At 41.2% G+C, this 21,229-nt stretch overlaps 1 protein-coding gene across 1 annotated transcript in view; it reads right to left on the reverse strand.

The window, feature by feature from the left end:
- LOC132398695 (protein kinase C-binding protein NELL2-like) overlaps positions 1-21,229 on the reverse strand; it is a 305,511-nt gene that overhangs the window by 10,198 nt on the left and 274,084 nt on the right. The window contains exons 18-19 of the mRNA XM_059978482.1: positions 13,207-13,383; positions 6,883-7,107 (exon numbers count right to left, since the gene is read on the reverse strand). Of these exons, the coding sequence (XP_059834465.1) occupies positions 6,883-7,107; positions 13,207-13,383 (402 nt within the window). The remainder of the gene's footprint in view (positions 1-6,882; positions 7,108-13,206; positions 13,384-21,229) is intronic.

Here is a 21,229-nt window from a genome sequence, read left to right on the forward strand (position 1 = left end):
CTCCACACAGACAGCAATGGAGGTCAAGACTGAACTTAATACCACTGTAACTGTAAGGCGGCAGTTCTGCTGTCTGTGCCACTGTGCTGCCCTTTCCCACTGGAAAATTGTAATATTCCATTAGGGCTTTTGGCAGACCTAACCCCTCCTTTGTCCTACACCTGCAAATCAGATATTTAACCATTCTCTCTGAATAAGATAAAACAGGATAAAATAGGATGCTGCTGGAATGAGATGCCCACCACCCAGGACATGCCCTCTTCTCACTGTTGTCATCAGGAAGAAGGTACAGGGGCCTCAGGACTCACATCACCAGGTTCAGAAACAGTTATTACCCCTCAACCATCAGGCTCTTTAATCAAAAGGGATAACTTCACTCAACTTCATTTGCCCCATCATTGAAATGTTCCCACAACCTATGGATTTACTTTCAAGGGCTCTCCACCTCATGTTCTCAATATTTTTTGCTATTTATTTATTATTATTGTTTCTGCTTTTTGTATTTGGACAGGTTGTTGCCTTCTGCACTCTGGTTGAAAGCCCTAGTTGGGTGGTCTTTCCTTGATTCTGTTATGGTTATTTTTCTATAGATTTGCTGAGTATACCCACAGGAAAATCAATCTCGGGGTTCTAGATGGTGACATGTATGTACTTTGATAACAAAATTTGCTTTGAACTATTTATGGGTGACTATTCATTTCCACACTCAGTGAAAATCTGCAGATGCTGGAAATCTGAGCAATACACACAAAATGCTGGAGGAACTCAGCAGGCCAGGCAGCATCTAGGAAAAGAGTACAGGACCTGCTAAAGGGTTTCAGACTGAAATGTCGACTGTACTCTCTTTTCCGAGATGCTGCCTGGCCTGCTGAATTCTTCCAGCATTTTGTATGTGTTGCTGCATTTATTTTTTTTTCCATTCCTAGTTAATTTAAACTTTTATTTGATAAACTCAATTACTTTGACCACAGAACTTTCTGTTGTTTATACAGATGATTCATAATGTACAGTAAGATATCATAAATGATGCAGTGACTTGGTTAAATTTATGCTTTAATGTCTGGATCCACGTTATTCTAAAGGAAATTCAGGTATCATTTAAAAAAATACTAATATTAAATTACAAGATAAATCTATTCATTTATTATTAACAACACAAGTGTAGTAGTTAAGCAGTATTATGCCTTATGCTCATGTTCATAACTAGCTTGTCTACATAACCTAAACAATCAATTGTACCCTACAAATCTACAAAACCACTCAAATTCAGAAGAATGAGGAGTGACCTTATTGAGACCTATTAAATGTTGAAAGCCCTCAATAGAGTGGATGTGTGAAAAACGTTCTCTATGGTGGAGCAGACTAAGACCAGAATAGAGGGGCATCCATTTAGAACAGAGTTGAGGAGGAATTTCTTTAGCCAGAGAGTGGTGATCTGTGAAATTCATTGCCACAGGTGGCTGTAGAGGCCAAATTATTGGGTATATTTAAGGCAGAGGTCGATAGTCTTGATTAGTCATGGCATGAAAGGATACAGGGAGAACATGGGAGATTGGAGCTCAGATGGAAAATGGATCAGCCATGATGAAATAGCAGAGAAAAATCAGTGGACCAAATGGTCTAATTCTCTTTCAAATCTTGTGGTTTTATGGTCTAAACCCAAGCTATACTCCAATCTAAATGGGACTGATATAGATATCTGGGAATTACGTTAGGGAACCATGGCAGAAAAGTTCATGAATTTCATAACACTGGGGAAAGGGTATCTTAAAAATGTGTTAGAGACTTTTTAAACTAAATACCTAAGTTATTTTCTAATCATGAATAACCTCATTCACAGAAGTGGCTATGGTTACATAATTAGTTATTTAGTTGATGGTATTCTGTACTGTAACCTGTTAGAGGCAAGAAATGGATGGCCCTGATCACAGCCTCAATACACTTGGCACTATATATTGTGAAAAAGAATTTACATATTATAGTTAATTTGGAGTCTGTTTCATGTCCAAGAGACAGTGATGAATTACAGTGTGTGAAGTCATTTGAACCCCAACCTCAAAGAAGTCTACATGATAATTATTACTCACTAACCATTATTCTGCAGGTACAACTTGGCACGTTAAAAAAATTAAAATACTTTCACCTTACATGTATCAGATAGAATACAAGCTTTGATTTATGGTGGAAAGGATTACAAGAAAACTTTATAGCATCTGTATAACAAGTGGAGTTGAGAATTTCATATCATTTTAACCTGCCTCAAAAATGAATAAATGAACAATCTAAGAGTTTTCCATTTGGTTTAGCATTTTCCATTTAAATAAGTGACGCTGCAGATTGTAACATTGAAATAGTGAGCTGTTAGTCTCCTCCTCGTCTGTTATCCCTCTGATATCCTCCTCGTCTGATATCCCTCTCTCCCTCGCTAGTGAGAGAGAGAGCGCCTGCCTGAGACGTTGAAGTGTTGGGATGGACAATAGTTTTTGATGGACTCTACATCTTGGTCTCTTTAGGGGCTTTGATACTGGGTATTGGGGTTGATGCTTTTTGGTGGAGTGAGGAGGGAGGGTTGATGGTTTTTGGTTGAGTGAGGGGGAGGGTTGATGGTTTTTGGTGGAGTGAGGAGGAAGGGTTGATGTTTTTTGGTGGAGTGAAGGGGGAGGGTTGATGTTTTTTGGTGGAGTGAAGGGGGAGGGTTGATGTTTTTTGGTGGAGTGAAGGGGGAGGGTTGATGTTTTTTGGTGGAGTGAAGGGGGAGGGTTGATGTTTTTTGGTGGAGTGAAGGGGGAGGGTTGATGTTTTTTGGTGGAGTGAAGGGGGAGGGTTGATGTTTTTTGGTGGAGTGAAGGGGGAGGGTTGATGTTTTTTGGTGGAGTGAGGGGGAGAGTTGATGGTTTTTGGTTGAGTGAGGGGGAGGGTTGATGTTTTTTGGTTGAGTGAGGGGGAGGGTTGATGTTTTTTGGTTGAGTGAGGGGGAGGGTTGATGTTTTTTGGTTGAGTGAGGGGGAGGGTTGATGTTTTTTGGTTGAGTGAGGGGGAGGGTTGATGTTTTTTGGTTGAGTGAGGGGGAGGGTTGATGTTTTTTGGTGGAGTGAGGGGGAGGGTTGATGTTTTTTGGTGGAGTGAGGGGGAGGGTTGATGTTTTTTGGTGGAGTGAGGGGGAGGGTTGATGTTTTTGGTGGAGTGAGGGGGAGGGTTGATGTTTTTGGTGGAGTGAGGGGGAGGGTTGATGTTTTTGGTGGAGTGAGGGGGAGAATTGATGGTTTTTGGTTGAGTGAGGGGGAGGGTTGATGTTTTTTGGTTGAGTGAGGGGGAGGGTTGATGTTTTTTGGTTGAGTGAGGGGGAGGGTTGATGTTTTTTGGTGGAGTGAGGAGGGAGGGTTGATGTTTTTTGGTGGAGTGAGGGGGAGGGTTGATGTTTTTTGGTGGAGTGAGGGGGAGGGTTGATGTTTTTTGGTGGAGTGAGGGGGAGGGTTGATGTTTTTGGTGGAGTGAGGGGGAGGGTTGATGTTTTTGGTGGAGTGAGGGGGAGGGTTGATGTTTTTGGTGGAGTGAGGGGGAGGGTTGATGTTTTTGGTGGAGTGAGGGGGAGGGTTGATGTTTTTGGTGGAGTGAGGGGGAGGGTTAATGTTTTTGGTGGAGTGAGGGGGAGAATTGATGGTTTTTGGTGGAGTGAGGGGGAGGGTTGATGTTTTTGGTGGAGTGAGGGGGAGCGATGGTTTTTGGTTGAGTGAGGGGGAGAATTGATGGTTTTTGGTTGAGTGAGGGGGAGAATTGATGGTTTTTGGTGGAGTGAGGGGGAGGGTTGATGTTTTTGGTGGAGTGAGGGGGGAGGGTTGATGTTTTTCGGTGGAGTGAGGGGGGAGGGTTGATGTTTTTCGGTGGAGTGAGGGGGGAGGGTTGATGTTTTTCGGTGGAGTGAGGGGGGAGGGTTGATGTTTTTCGGTGGAGTGAGGGGGAGGGTTGATGTTTTTCGGTGGAGTGAGGGGGGAGGGTTGATGTTTTTCGGTGGAGTGAGGGGGGAGGGTTGATGTTTTTCGGTGGAGTGAGGGGGGAGGGTTGATGTTTTTCGGTGGAGTGAGGGGGGGAGGGTTGAAGTTTTTCGGTGGAGTGAGGGGGGAGGGTTGATGTTTTTCGGTTGAGTGAGGGGGAGGGTTGATGTTTTTCGGTGGAGTGAGGAGGGAGGGTTGATGTTTTTTTGGTGGAGTGAGGGGGAGGGTTGATGTTTTTTGGTGGAGTGAGGGGGAGGGTTGATGTTTTTTGGTGGAGTGAGGGGGAGGGTTGATGTTTTTTGGTGGAGTGAAGGGGGAGGGTTGATGTTTTTTGGTGGAGTGAAGGGGGAGGGTTGATGTTTTTTGGTGGAGTGAAGGGGGAGGGTTGATGTTTTTTGGTGGAGTGAGGGGGAGAATTGATGGTTTTTGGTGGAGTGAGGGGGGAGGGTTGAAGTTTTTCGGTGGAGTGAGGGGGGAGGGTTGATGTTTTTCGGTTGAGTGAGGGGGAGGGTTGATGTTTTTGGTGGAGTGAGGGGGGAGGGTTAATGTTTTTTGGTGGAGTGAGGGGGAGAGTTGATGGTTTTTGGTGGAGTGAGGGGGGAGGGTTGATGTTTCTGCTGCTGCTTGTGCCTGGTTGGGGAAGGAGGAGCTTTGTGGTTCTAATGGTTTTTGCCATTCATTCTTTGGGGTATTCCCCTCTGTTTTGTAGATGTTTGTGGAGAATAATGATTTCAGGTTGTAAACTGTATATATTCTCTGATATTAAATTGAACTATTGAACCATTGTAAAAAGTATGTTGTCTTTTTAGACAGAGGGACCCGCAGACGTGTTCTGAGATTTCTTATTTGGAATTCAGATTCCAGTCTTTCCTTTCTGACATATTTAATCGACGTGGTTTGTGGACTGGACTCTGTGCTTCACGTTATGTTGTGATGTGTTTCTGGTTTCTTGTCCCTTCTTATATTTGTTGCTATTTTGTGCAACTTTGATCAGAGCAGGCGGGCTCTGCAGCCTGCAGATAACGTAAGGCTGAACTGTGGTGTTTTATATTCTTTGTTTTTCACTTGTTTCTTTTGCCAGTTTGCATGATTTGGGGGTTTTTTTCTGCACATTGTTCTTTGAAAGGGTTCCATTGTTTTCTTTGTCTCATGGCTGTCTGTGGGAAGACGAACCTCAGGGTTGTATACTGCACACATACCTTGTCAATAAATGTACTTTGAATCTTTGAATAAGCTTTAAATTGAGGCATCTGGTGGTCTCTTAAATCATAAAATATCTCATGACACCGAATCAATGGCAAGCAGAGGAGTTTTCCTCAGTGTACGCATCTCCCAACCCCGCATCATGATACAACTAGATTGGTTTTGACTGTAGTATTCTTTCCTTTTTAAGAACATTGTGTACATTTCCTTTTTAAAGAAGAGTATAGTTATGAATGTGTCTATGGTAATAAGGAAACAAGCTATAATTTACAGCCTGCTCAGCAGTATTTCTATATCATTAATCATAGATTGCAGTGTACAGCTAAATTGTAGTTTGCGAGAGTTCTGTGCTCTGCTGTTTTCTTAACCAGGATGGTGAAGTTCCAAGCACAATACCATAGTGGCTGGTATTTCATTTATGGTTATTATTGACTGGAGTTATTGAGTATGCCTACAAGAAAGTGAATCTCAGGCCCGTACATGGTAATGTATAATGTACTTTGTTAATAAATTTACTTTGAACTTTGAAATCTAGAATAAAAATGGCAAGGCAGCATATCTGAAGAGATAAATTATATCAGCATTTGAGACCGATGACTTTTTTAAATGAACTAATAATATTAGCAATGTATTAAGGGCAAAGGCTGATTGTGAAGGTGTGGTTGTAGGAATAGGCAAACGTAAAGCTCTGTAATAGGTTACAAATATCTAATCAGCCAATCATGTGGCAGCAACTCAATGCATAAATGCATGCAGACATGGTCAAGAGGTTCAGTTCAGAATGGAGAAGAAATGTTGTCTTGGGGACTTTGACCGTGGAATGATGGTTGGTGCCAGATGGGGTGGTTTGAGTATCACAGAAATTGCTGACCTCCTGGGATTGGAGTCTCTAGATCACAACAGTCTCTAGGGTTTACAGAGAATGGTGCGAAAAACCAAAACATAATTTAGTGAATGGCAGTTCTGTGGGCGAAAAAGCCTTGTTAATGTGAGTTCAGAGGAAAATGACAGACTAATTCAAGCTGCCAGGAAGGTGACAGTAACTCAAGTGACTGCATGTTACAACAGTAGTGTGGAGAAGAGCTTTTCTGACCACATAACATGCTGAATCTCGAAGAGCATGGGCTACAGGAGCAGAAAACAATAGGTGTATTGTTAGGTACAGGAGATAAAGTGGCTACTGAGAGCAATTTGTTGCTTGTTAAGCTTTTGGGGATATCACAAGTTTCAAAATGGTACTGCAACCATCTCTCAATTGAGGAAGGGGGTGTGGTCTCAGAAACTCCTTTCTTTAATTGAAATTTAATAGATTGGAAAGGGTGAAGGAAATGCATAATGGGCACTTCAGTACAACCTGCAAAGAGTGATTGGTGTATAAGGCATCCACCAGAAAGAAAGATTTAAACTGGAATGAGAATCTGTAAATCTAATGTTCATAACTGGAGATATTATTGCATGGAAATGCCTGTCTTTTCTTTAAGTAAACATTGCTGTTCCAGATTCAACACTATTGCTAATCTCAGCAAACACCCAGCCTCTTTCTAATTTGGATAGGTACATGAATGGTAGGGGTATGGAAGGCTATGGTCCTGGAGCAAGTCGGTAGGAGTAGGCAGTTTTAGTGGTTTGGGAGTGGACTAAATGGGCTGAAGGGCTTGTTTCTGTGCTGTACTTCTCTATGACTCACCTTGCATTGGCAGAGGGTACATTCGGTGCCATGCTTTATCCACGATGATCCAGTAAAGCGAACGAAGTTAACCTCATCTATGCAAGTCTTGGTGATGTCGTTGCGGATTTTACTGGCTTGGCAAGGATCCTCAATGCACTGTGGACAGCATTCACCCTCGAGGACCATGCTGAATTCACAATCAGCTTCTGGGCACTGCAGAGGCCAGCAGTCCACTTCACCTTGCTGGGGTTAAACAAAAACACAAGGTGAAGAATAAGAAACCAAGTTATGGGAAAGAAGGAAAAAACAATATGGAGTGACATTTTGACATATGGCATTGAAAGTCAATTTTTAGTGCCTTGAATCACAGCGCATGAACTTGTGAACCCTAAGGGAAATGAGTGTTTTATGACACAACTGATATAATGTGGCCATTGAGAAAGAAGCGTGCCAAAAGTAAGTGGTGTCATAATTTATAACGATCATACTGAGTCAAAAATCAATGAGCTCCTAAGATATAATGTGCAGTTTTGGTGGTTTAAAAGGCATTATTACACTGTACCTATGGAGTACATATGAGCAAACAGAAACTGCAGGCTTGCTTTAAAGAACAATGATATTGTCTCACGAAAGGAGTTTAGGGTTTTTTTTTAAAAAAGCCCCTGGAGTTTAACTTTGCATATGTTGTGCTTCAGTTTCAACATAAGGCAGGTGCAAAGCTTAGCATTTGCTTTTGGATGACATGCTAAGGAAGGCAAATGTGATGTTAGCATTCCTTTTGAGAGGACTAGAATATAACAGCAAGGATGTAATGTTGAGGCTTATAAGGCACTGGAGAGGCTGCACTTAGAGTATTGTGAGCAGGGTTTGGCCCCTTATCTAAGAAAGGATTTACTGACATTGGAGAAGGTTCAAAGGAGGTTAATGTATATGATTCTGGGATTGAAAGGCTTGTTATATAAGAAGCACTTGATGTCTCTGGGCCTCTACTCACTGGAATTCAGAAGAATGAGAGGTGACCTCATTGAAATTGATCAAACTTTGAAAGGCATTGAGAGAGTAGATGTGGAGAATATGTTTCCTATGGTTGGGGAGTCTAAGACCAGAGGACACATCCTCAGAATAGAGGGGCATCTTTTCAGAATGAAGATGAAGAGGAATTTCTTTAGCCAGAAAGTGGTAAATCTGTGGAGTTCCTTGCCACAGGTGGCTGTAGAAGCAAAGTCATTGGGTATATTTAAGGCAGAGGTTGATAAATTCTTGATTGGTAAGGGCATGAAGGGATACAGGAGAAGGGGGAGAAGGCAGGAGACTGGGACTGAGGGGGAAAATGGATCAGCCATAATGAAATGGTGGAGCAGACTTGATGGGCCAAATGGCCTAATTCTGCTCCTATATCTTATGGTCTTTTGTGTGCAGTGTACCTGACGGTAACTCATCATTCATTATGATGTCAATTTATATATTGTAGATTCCACACCTATTGTAACTCTTATTCAGGGGCAAATAAACCAGGCATTGGGCCTGCCTGTAAACTAGTCGCTCTTGTAACTGCCAGTTCACCCTCAGAACCAAGACAAAAGGGTATTCTTTTTTTCAAAAAAACTTTTCTGGTATTCTGTACCTGTGATGCTAAGAAGCCTAGTGTCTCAACAGTGTCTGGGAGCTGCAGTAGATTTGAGAATGCTGGTGAGTACAAGTCTTCACCAGCACCTCGATTCAGAATCAGATTACTTACACTGCACTGAGTCTGAGGCAAAGGCCACACGTTCCACAGCTTGAAGAGCACTGCAGTTAAATACTTTTGAGGCAATCCCTAGTACAGATACTTGAATTTCCTTTGTCACTTCAGTCCAAGTTATATCAACAGCACTGTGCTGCTGAGCTATTGATATGCACAAAGAAATGTTCTCAGCCAACGTGTTGCTATTGGTATCATGAAGCTCTTAATATTTTATATCCAATGCAAATCAATTGAATGTGATATTCCCTGTAATAGTAGAGTTTTAAACTTTTATTGCCAAGCAAAATGCAGATGATACCAAATCTGCTATCTTTTAACCCTTGGTTAAGGGTTAGGATTGATAGGATATCAATTGATCAAATTGATAGGATATAACTTTTGCTATGATTGATCTTTTTAACACAGTGGTAAATAATAAGACGATGAGAAACTGACTTTAATTTGATGACTCTCACAAAGCCTTTATTTGCTTGATGAGGTAAGGTGAAGGGTTGCTGTTCAGTGCATCAATAATTGTCAAATAAGCCTGAGTTTTTGCTTTGTTTTGAACTAAACAAATATTTGGGGCATAGAGGCACAAGCAACTGCCGTTGCTGGAATCTAGAGCAATAACATTGGACAATGATTTTTTTTTTAATAGTGTGGATTCCCAGAATTTTTTTTTTGTTTATGATAGACCACTTGAACTTCAGACTACTTGTATCATGTACGAATTTGGAGAAACAAGAAATTAACTTTTATTGAATATAATGCATTTAGTTGCATAACGGTGCTGACACTTTGCAATAGTTCAACTAAGTTAAAATGTCTTGCTGATGCTTTTCGTTTGTACTCAGTGTAAGGCTTAAATGCCCAGCAATAATCAGTCAACATTAAGGGATTCCAGTTGCCCTGATACCATTTCTCCATGACTGCAATGTCCTGGTGAAACCCTTTAACAAGCTCGTCACTAACAGCACCGAGATTTGCAGGAAAGAAGTCTAAATGGGAATGCAGGAAATTAATCTTTAGTGATGTGTAACATTTCATGGTTTTGTATGCTTGAAGCATGTTGTCATCTAGCTGTGCGTAGTTTGGAGTTCTGCTGTTGTCAAGAAAATTTTCAACAACATCCTTGAATGCCTTCCATGTGATTTTCTCTGGTCCCACTAGAAATTCTTCAAATCACCTGTCATTAATGACCTGTTTGATTTGTGGACTAACAAAAATGCCTTTCTCAATCTTGACATCAGTTGTTTGGATGTGCATTATGAATTAAAATAACAAATATAGGCGATTTCAAAAAAATGGTGCATGATAGGGAAATCTCATGGTGATTTTGATGATCAGCACAAAATCCAAAAGATGCACAGAAAAGTACCGAGGAAGCAAAGTCTTTGTTGTCCAGGGCAATCTGCTAGGGGAGCTACTGTTCAGGTTATGGGATGGGGGGGGGGTGAGGAGAAATTGTTGACAAATTTTGACAGTTTGGGTCAAAAACCTGCATCAGATCCTGGGTTAATTGGGATGGGACCAGAACACTAGGTGGAATTGTACTGTAATATTTACTTTCATTCCTGTTCTGCATCATTATTAATGGATGTAGAATTTTTTTGCAAAATTTTGTGCGAGTGAAATCATATCTCACACATCTTTTACAATATTTTAGGCTCATGTATGCTGTGTTCTGCTCTCATTTAACTGAGTGAATCATGGGATTTGTACCAGCAGAGGACACAATTAAGCTCTGTGTACCCATTAGGTTTGAACAAGGATCTGGTTGCATTAATCCCACCTACAGTGCTTATTCCATAACCTTGAAGATAGTTTGGGACTCTTCAAGTACTCATTCAGGTGATGAGATCAGAAGGTATCTTTCACTAGTGTGTGCCCCTGGCAACAATCCTATGTGACACAGTTGCTCAAGATGAGCCTGAACCAATACCACACCATCTCATTCTTCCTGGAAAATTATATTCCAGATCTGGTCTCAAACCCACCCCAACCACCTTGGGGGACAGAGTATGGTGACACAAGGACTTTAGCTCTGCAAGAAGGACTTAACAGGGAATACACACCTCACCAACAATCGAGCCTGGTGCTTGCTTGCAAGTTCTAGTGATGAAATATTATTCTGAATGACCTGGACAAGCTGCTCATGGAACCATCTGACAAGATCCAGACAAGGCTTTGAGGAATTCTGTACAGCCTATTATTTGAATACATTTTTATCAAAAGTGTTTTCCTGCACAGGTATCACTTCAAGAGATAGAAACATAGAAAACCTACAGCACAATACAGGCCTTTCGGCCTACAAGGTGGTGCTGAACATGTCCCTACCTTAGAAATTACTAGGCTTACCCATAGCCCTCTATTTTACTAAGCTCCATGTACCTATTCAAAAGTCTCTTAAAAGCCCCTATCGTATCCACCTCCACCACTGTTGCCGGCAGCCCATTCCACGCACTCACCACCCTGTGTGGAAAAACTTACCCCTGACATCTCCTCTGTACCTACTCTCCAGTACCTTAAACCTGTGTCCTCTTGTGGCAACCATTTCAGCCCTAGGAAAAAGCCTCTGACTATCCACACAATCAATGCCTCTCATTGATATGGCATATGGCATAATATCATCCTCATGTCGATGATATGGACAATTATCTATCTGTAATCCGATCATTGTTTGTGGGGAACACCCCTTTCATGTTGTTGTTCTTATTTCTCTCTCCATGATTGTTCTTGGCAAATTTTTCTATAGAAGTGGTTTACCATTGCTGCCTTCTAGGCAATGTCTTTACAAGACGGGTGACCCCAGCCATTATCAATACTCTTCAGAGATTATCTGCCTGGTGTCAGTGGTCGCACAACCAGGATTTGTGATCTGCACCAGCTGCTCAAACGACCATCCACTACCTGCTCCCGTGGCTTCATGTGACAGGGGTGGTATAAGCAGGTGCTACACCTTGGCCAAGGATAACCCGCAGGCTAGTGGAGGGAAGAAGCACCTTACACCTCCTTTGGTAGAAATGTATCTCCACACTGCCACTATAAGAAAAATACCGCAATCCAATTTTTTGCCGACCAATGGACAAATAGAAAAGGACCTCTCCATGACTGAATACTGCAAATTGGCATATCCCCAGGTCAAAGTCCTCAATGTTGAAAGATACACTGATGTTTGATGCAGCCACAACCAAAGGTCCAAGGAGATAATCTAAGGTCCTCCCATGACATTGAGGGGTTGCAATCAAGGCTTTCTTTTTAAAAAAAAACCTCAATGTTTGGACAAGGAATTAATGTTGATGCAATTATATGGCTTACATTGGATATGGCAACATACAAACATACCTTATTATAAATGTAAATTTTATGAAATGAAATAATATTTCAGTAAAACATTTTTTAAATGTGTGAAGGGTTTCTGCTATTTCAGTCAGAGAATTCCAGAACCCCACTACTCTTTCAGCACAAAATACTTTCCTTCAACTTCCCTCTAATCATTTACAATCACTACATCCTTGTTAATGACCTTTCTACCCAGAGGAATAACAGTTGTTTTTTGACTCAGTGTGTGTTCGCCTTATCTAAACTTCTCAAATTTCTACATAAATTTTCTTGCTAATCTCTTACTTGATCTATAGCCAAATCTCTGTCATGATCCTTCCAGGCCTCTGTGGTGAGCTGCAGAGCTTTGGGCTTCTAGCTTTCTCGAGCACCTGTATTTACTAATTGTTGTCTTTAACTAGAGCCATTAAGCCCTTGTGCTATCTGATTAATCTTGACAAGTTAATTGTGACTGGCATGGGTTTCCCACATTCTATAATTATTTAATGCAGACTCCTGTTTAGTGCTCATTGCAGGGTGGATGTGTTGAGAATGATATTTTTCTCTTAGTCATTGAACTAATGTACTGTCTGTATTGATATGTATAAACATCTTGTTTTTGTCTCTACATGGGGAGTCTGCTATTCATCCCCACCTGGGTTCAGGCCTTACCAGGGCTCACCATGATGCTTTTTGCTCTTGACTATTGTTCTCCATTACTGATTTTCTGGCAGTATGGTTTCAATTGCTCCATCAGAGAACCAGGGAGATCTCTGCGTCCTTATAATCCTAGAGTCTAGTTTCCCAGAGTTTGTAAGAGTGCACAAGATAATATTGTTACATGCTCCTTTAAACAATAGCAGGGCTTTAACTCCTTCACTTACACGAGTGTTTCATTTCCAAACAGCTGCAAGACGAATCAAAGTCGATGTGTAGAATGCAGCAAACCTCTGGAAATTATAAATGGATCCTGCTTCATAATGTCAGACCTATGCCAAACTGAAAAATATAGGTCTGAAACTTATAAACTGAAAAATATCTTTCTGCTCTGTTGGGTGCAGTCTTTCATTGATTCTGTTATAACTCCTGGATTTACTGAGTATGCCAGCAAAAGAAAATGTATGTGGTGACGTGCATCTGCTTTGAGTATTTCACTCGACATCATTTGGAAATATTTATCATCATATACTTTGAGATGTGCTCAAGTCTCTTATATATAATAGTATTTTGTTTAAAGCAGCATTTTGGCCATTAACTCTGGAATGAGTGTTGCATTTTAACAAGCCATGTCTTACCACGCAGTGGCACTGTTGACAGTCTTGCACCCAAGTTTCTCCACTCTTGTAGGTCACATCTCCTTTTTGGTTCAGACATTGACTGGTTAGCCGTGGGTCACACTCAGGGCAACAGAAAAGATCCACAGTTGGGTTTTCGCAGTCACAGACCATCCGCCGACACAATACTAAGCCAGTCTGTGAAACAAAATAGCATTCTTTAGTATTGTAATTATATCAATAGGATGGATGAATTTCAAGAGTACAGTATTACGTACTATAAATATTATAAAGCAATATACCACAGAAACAGGCCCTTTGGCCCATCTAATCCTTGCCAACATGTTTTCCTTCCTAGTCTCATCTACCTGCACCTGGACTGCAGGCCTCCATATCCTTCACATCCATGTACCTGTCCAATCTTCTCTTAAATGTGCCATTGAATGCCCACACCACCTCTGTTGGCAGCTCATTTCACACTTCACCACCCTCTGAAGGAAGTTGTTCCTCCTCAGCTTTCCACTAAGCATCTCACCTTTCACCCTAAACCTATAACCTTTAGTTTTAGTCATGTTCTATGCCTTAAAAAAGATTGATACTCCTTTTTGCTTTCCACATTTCTCTCCTTTACACTGCTGCTTTACTGTACAAGGGAAAAGATTTCTGTCTTTCTAGCTTCTCCACTTTCTTTTGTTTATTCACTGATGTCCAACAGGAATTCACTTCAGTGCCACAACTATGGTTTGACAGGAACTTCCCATCTTTACAGGGTCTTTTAGGTTTCCAGTACACTTCTCAATGGGCAATCTGAGATGTGATTTAAATTGTTCTTTTGATGCGGAAGAGTGTGAATAGCATTTGCCACATGATTTGGGTCTTCCTATGAGTGCAATAGACACAGGCAGTATCGCATAGATTTTTCTCCCTGTATTTTCTTACTTGAATGTCTCCTGGCCCTATCTATCTCTTTGCTGTTTGCAAATTAAAAGCAATTTGATTTAATTTTCTCTGAAGAAATGTATTTTATGAAGGGCAAAGTGATATGCCCTTTTCTCACTGTTACCATCAGGTAGGAGGTACAGAAGCCTGAAGGCACACACTCAGTGATTCAGGAACAACTTCTTCCCCTCTGCCATCCGATTCCTAAATGGACATTGAATTTTTAGACACTACCTCACATTTTAATATATAGTATTTCTGTTTTTGCATGATTTTAAAATCTGTTCAGTATACGTATACTATAATTGATTTACTTGTTTATTATTATTATTTATATTTTGTTTATTTTTCTTTCTCTGCTAGATTATGCATAGCATTAAACTACTGCTGTTAAGTTAACAAATGTCACATCACATGCTGGTGGTAATTAACCTGATTCTGATTAAAGTGATGCCAGCGTAGAGTTACAGTGTCATAGAAGTAGACCCATTTACCCATCTAATCCATGCTGTTTTGTTATAACTGCATGATCCTATCATTCTGCACCTGGACCATAGCCCCTCCATACCCCTCCTATCCAACTACTAGTCCAAATTTCTCTTAAATGTTGCAAACAAACCCACATCCACCGCTTCAACTGGTAGCTCATTTCACACTTGCTCCACTCTCTGAGTGAAGCAATACCCCTTAAATATTTCACCTTTCTCCCTTAGTCTATGACCTCTAGTTCCAGTCTCACCCAACTTCAGCGGAAAGAGCCTGTTTGAATTTATGCTAACTATACCCTGCATAATTTTGTACGCCTCTATCAAATCTCTCCTAACCTATTCAACCTCTCCCTACAACTCAGATCCTTGGGTCTTGGCAACATCCTTGTAATTTTTCTCCATACTCTTTCAACCTTATTGATACCTTTGTATCCCTAATAAGCACCTATATCTTAAGCACATGGTTTATGCAGATAAAAAGAACTGCTTTCCTATTGATGATTCGCTTGTCTCAGTCATTCCATCGAACAGGTTAAACAGAATCTGACAAAACTAATTGGTGACAACCTTCTATCAAAAGAAAGAGCTGGAAACCTGCAAGTAGCAGTCGATGGTGCTTCATTGGTACAGAGATGATGCCAAACCATCAACCTGAAAATTGTTTTCTATCTACAGAACATATTTCACGACAGTGCCAGTGACATTAAACCTGATTCTGATTCTGTCTCATTTGTGGACAATTTGGAGCATTTTCTGCATTAATCTTTAAAACAGGCAGGATTTAACTTATGAGTAATTATATGCTGTTCTTCAGTCAGTTGCAAGGTCCAGTTTTACTATTCAAATAGATCATGGTTTTGTTGTACTTCCACATCATTTACACAATTTAGCTCCATAGCATACTGAATTCGTGCCATGCAGTTAACACAGTCCTGAGGTTGTGTGAACATTTCAATGATGGTGAAGATGAGTGAAGTTATCTCCTTTGGTTCAAGAGCTCAGGCTGTCGACTCGACCTATCAAGTCAACTCTTATCCTCCCTTGCTCCAGAATGTTAGAACTCTTTGAGGATGAAACTAGCAGGTTAGATAAAGGTAAACTAATAGATGATATTCATTTGGGTTTTCAGAGGCCTTTAATAAGACGTCACAAAAGTTTGCTGCTCACAGTAAAAGCTCATTGGTGTTGAGGTCAATATGATAGCATGGATAAAGGAAAAGTTATCAGAACACAGAGTCGTCAGAAATACATTGCTTTCAAGTTGGTAAAATGTAAACAGTCAGGTTATTGGTGATAGGAACTCAACTATTTAGAATCCATATTATTGACTTGGATAATGAAATTAAATTCTTTGTACCAAAATCTCCTGATGATAGAACAAAAGGTGGTGAAGCACATTGTCAAGAGAGCAAAGGAATACACAATAGCTAGTATACAGCATGTGGTCAAGAAATTGACAGATGGAATATAATATAGGAAAAATTAAAGGCTAACCACTTTGTTACAGGAATGAAAATGCAGAAAATAATTTAAGTCAATAGACTACACAATGCTTTTCTACAGAGGGTTTTAGGTGTCCTTGCCTTGAAGTGCCCAAGAATAACATGCTGATACATCCAGTAATTGAGAAAGCTGACATTTGTGGGAAGTGAGATTGTGTATAAAAGCATACTGTCTTGCTACAACTCCACGGGGCATTGACAAGAATATGCCTAGAATACTGAAGGATATTGTGCTCTCCTTATTTGGAGTCAGTCAGCAAAAGGTTCACTGGGTTGATTCCTGGGATGAAAGAGCAACATTACGAAGAAAAAACTGGACCTTTACTCTCTGGAGTTTACAAGAATGAGAAGTCATCTTATTGAAACATACTGGATTCTACAGGATTGGTGCTGAGTGAGCGATTCCCTTTGCAGGAAAATCTGGGTGGCATAGTTTAAGACAGAAGAAATAGAAATTCTTCTGTTGGAGGCTTGTGACTTTCAAGTTCTCTGCAGCAGAGGGTTATGAAGCTGCTGAAATAATTCAGAATGAGAAAGGAGGGCAAAGGTTATGGCAAACAGCTGGAGTTCAGGGCAAGGTCAAATGAGCTATTATCTGATTGGGGGGGTGGAGTCTGGCTTGAAGGTTAGACTTCTGCTCTTGTCAATTATTAGGACAGAGAATGTAACCATTCTGCCCATCTAGTTTGACATTTCTCAACAAATCAATACCTTTAGTTCCCTTCTCACCCACCTTATTGTCGTGTTCTGCAACTTATCTTTTTGCACATGCCTACCAATTCTCCCTTTTAATTCCTTTGGCAGCTGATCTACAGGTAACCTATACCCAGGAAGAGACAATTATCCACACCCTCCGAGAAAAGGACTTCTTTCCAATAAAGAGAAACCACCTTTATGACCACAAAGGCATAATCTACTCAGTGAAGACATACATGGAGATCCATTGTAGCAAAGGTGGAAAAGATTCTATACAGAAAGAAACCGTGGGAGGAACTCAACAGGTCAAGCATCTGTGGAGGTAAAATAAATTGTCAATGTTTTGGGTTGAGATCCTTCATCAGGAAGGAAGAGACTTCATCACTTCCTTGAAAACTGAGATTTCTATATTCCCTTTTGGTGACATTTAGACCATAAGACCATACAAGACAGGAGCAGTATTAGGGCATTCAACCCACTGAGTCTGCTCCACCATTCCCCTTAACCCCATAACCTTTCAATCCCTGACTAACTAAGAACTTGTCAGCCTCCACCTTAAATCACCCAGTGACCTACCTGTGGCAATGAATTCCATAGATTTGCCACCCTCTGGTTAAAGGAATTCCTCCTCATTTCTGTCCTAAATGGGTGTCCCTCTGTTTTAAGGCTGTGCCCTCTGTTCCTGGACTTCCCAATCAAAGGAAGCATCCTCTTCACATCCATTCTAACTAGGCCTTTCAATATTCAATAGTTTTCAATGAGATCTCCTCCCCCATTCTTCTGAATTCCAGCAAGCACAGGACCAGAGCCTTCAACTGCCACTCGTATGAGAACTCTTTCATTCTCATGGACACAAACCAGAAAACAAGACAGAGGGAGGAGAAATATATCAAACCTCCTCCAAACTAACTTCCATTTCAAATGAGGGACAAATACAATAAAGGGGGGAAGAGGGTAGGTTGGGATTTGATGTTCTTACAGCTCACCAATTCGTTTTCTGCATGTGTGTGGGGGGGGGGGAGGTTGATCCTCTTGCTGCCATTGGGACTTAAATTTAGGTGATTTGTAGTTTTTTTTAGGTCAGGGGGTGCTTTTGATGTTTTTTTTTTGAGCACCTTCCATGGTTTTCTTTATCTCGTGGCTATCTGGAGAAGACGAATCTCAGAGTTGTATACCGTATACATACTTTGATAATAAATGAACCTTTTTTTTCCTCACCTACTAAATTTTGGTTCAACTTTCCTAATGCCAATTCCTAACCCTGTTTAAGTGCAATGCTCCAGAGTGAGATTTATAATGGTTTGTATTCAAGGTAGATCCTTAAACGTGCCAATGTCAAATCTCAGAACGATCCGGAATCTTCTCAGGTTATGATTGTGTTCAGGCAATTCCAGTGTAACCAGACACAAGAAGGTGCTTATGCTAATGAGCTGGGAGGATAATTATTGATTTACACATTGAGAAAAATGATGCATTGCAGAGATAGGATGTTGATCAATGTTTGCAGAGTTGCAGTACTCTCAGACAGATACGGTTGCAAACTGGATTCATTGCTTTTGGGCTGTAAATGTGATTTAGGTTCGTCAGGAGGAGACAGGTTTTACTAGATTGTGCAGTCAAGTGACGTCCAACACAAAGCATTGCTTCGTAGAATTTCTGGCTATTAATCAGGAAAATGGATAATTGAACCAGGGCTAATGGAAATGTTCCACCACATTGAACTACTGGGAAATCAATGGAACTTGGCTGTGGAAGTAGAAACACATCAAGACAGAGCAGAACGGGGATTGGTGGAAGTATTCAGTATAGCAGGCAGCATCTCTGGAGATGGAAACAAAAAAGGTTAGGTCAATAGACTTTAATTATATCAAGTCATAAAGTGAAAAGACAAGCATCTAACAAAGAAAACACAAGTAAATTATCCCTCTAACTTCCTAGAACTTTGGAATCTGCAAGGTGTACTGCTACAAGAAAGCAGCCTCCATCATCAAGGAGCCCCATCATTCAGGATGGGCTCTCTTCTCACTATGGGCAGGAGGGCAGACCCTTGGCTCCATCGCTGCTGGCTCAGGAGCAATGATTACCCCGATCCAGAATGGACAACTTCACTCACCTCGATGCTGAACTGACTACACAACCTATAAAATCATTTTCAAGGAATCTACAACTCATGTTCTCACTATTATTTCTTTCATTGTTTGTCTTGTTTTGCATATGGGTTGTTTGTCAGCCTCTGTTAAATATCGTTTTTCATAATGCTATTGCATTTCTCTATTTTCCTGTAAATGCCTGCTCAGTGCAGTGACACGGTAGTGTAGTGGTTAGCACAATGTTTTACAGTACCAGTGACCCGGGTTCAATTCCCATCACACAGTAGTGTAGTGGTTAGCACAATGTTTTACAGTACCAGTGACCCAGGTTCAATTCCCATCACACGGTAGTGTAGTGGTTAGCACAACGCTTTACAGTACCAGTGACCCGGGTTCAATTCCCATCACACAGTAGTGTAGTGGTTAGCACAACACTTTACAGTACCAGTGACCCGGGTTCAATTCCTGCTGCTGCCTGTAAGAAGCTTGTACATTCTCCCTGTGACAGCATGGGTTTCCTCTGGGTATTCCAGTTCCCTCCCACGGTCCAAACGTGGTCATTGTAAATTGTCCTGTGATTAGGCTCAGATTAAATTTGGGGATTGCTGGGCAGCATGGCTGTAAGGGCTTATTCCGCACTGTAACTTAATAAACAAGTAAATAAAATGGAAGTAAATCTCAAGGTAGCACATGGTGATAAATACATACTTGGATAATGAATTACTTTGAACTTTATTTAAATGTAACCGAAGTTTACACATTCTCCCACTTATTCATAATACACCAGGCCATTGTTGAACTGTACTTCTGATGCACCATCAATAACTCTCTCTGAGATGTGAAGGCAAGTTATTGGCTTTTATTGACTGGAAGAAAGAACAAGCAGTGAGTGACCACCATACTACATCCTGGAGACTGAGGGCCGGGCTCAGGCCTCAATCACCTTTATACCGGGGTCTGTGGGAGGGGCCACAGGAGCAGTCAGCAGGGGGCGTGTCCAGACAGGTATATGTAGTTCACTACAACTTCCTCTGTCATTTTTCCCTCTACTGCCGTTCATTTCATCTCATAGTTGTATCTGCAGGGTTTAAATTGGCTGAAAGTTGCAGGCCTCAGCAAGCAAGCTGTGCTCGAATAGGGTGACTGATTGGCATTGGCATTTGGCCAATCCTGGCCAAAGCAGCCCATTAAAAAATTCCATAGAATTCAATACCTATGCAACTGTACCATATCTTAAAGTATCTAGTTCCACATTCTGTTAAATATTTTCCTATTTAATTGGTAGTTCTTTTCTGAAGACAGGCATATTATGTGAGCAATTCCACTTCTCAGTCCAGCTTTCCCTGAATAACTTCTCCAATATCTCTTCCATCTTGTCCATTACTGCCCCACAAATCTCCTCCCTAGTCTTTTCATTCCCTGGGATATAATGCATTTGAATTATTTTAAGCTGTCAAGGATAGTGAACTGATTTATGCTGGAGCCATTACTTTTCCCTGAATTAATCCTCTTCTCAAAGAACAGGCCGCTGATGGTTGCCTAAGACATCCTGAGTCATTGATCATATGTCTACTGTATTGATCACTTCACCTGTGGAAACGTGTAGCTTCAGAATTGCTGAGAAAGAGAAAGTTCAGAAAATTACCATTGGAATTTCTCTAGTTTTAACATAGGTATTTGCTGATGCAAGGAGTAAGTCGTATGAAGGCAGTTCTTTGGAGTGCTGCTCTGCAAACCATATAACATGGGAAAGCTCATTAGTACAATTGTGAAGAAAGCCGAGGAATGCCCCTACTTCCTTAGGTGCTTGTGAAGATTCAGCATGACATGCAAGTCTCTGACAAACTTCCATAGATGAGTCATTGCAGCCTGGTATGGAAACACCAATGCCCTTGAACAGAGATTCCTAGAAAAAGTGGTGGATATGCTCCAGTCCATCACGGATAAAGCCCTCTCCATCTCTGAGCATGTCTGCACAAAGCGCTGGCACAGGAAAGCAACATCCATCATCAGGAATGCCCGTCACCCAGGACATGCTCTCTTCTCGCTGCTGCCATCAGGAAGAAGGTACAGGAGCCTCAGGACTCTCAGAACCAGGAAAAGTTACTATCCTTCACCATCAGGCTCTTGAACTAAAGGGGACGACATCACTCAACTTCACTGGTGTGGTGAACTATGTGCCTGTCGGGACACGCCCCTGCTGACTGCTCCTGTGGCTCCTCCCACAGGCCCTGTATAAAGGAGGTCTGAGGCCTGACGCTCGGCCTCAGTCTCCAGGACATTGTATGATAGACACTCACTCCCGAACTAAAGGGGACGACATCACTCA

This window comes from Hypanus sabinus, chromosome 8, assembly GCF_030144855.1.
Source record: "Hypanus sabinus isolate sHypSab1 chromosome 8, sHypSab1.hap1, whole genome shotgun sequence".
Taxonomy (NCBI): Eukaryota; Metazoa; Chordata; class Chondrichthyes; order Myliobatiformes; family Dasyatidae; genus Hypanus; species Hypanus sabinus.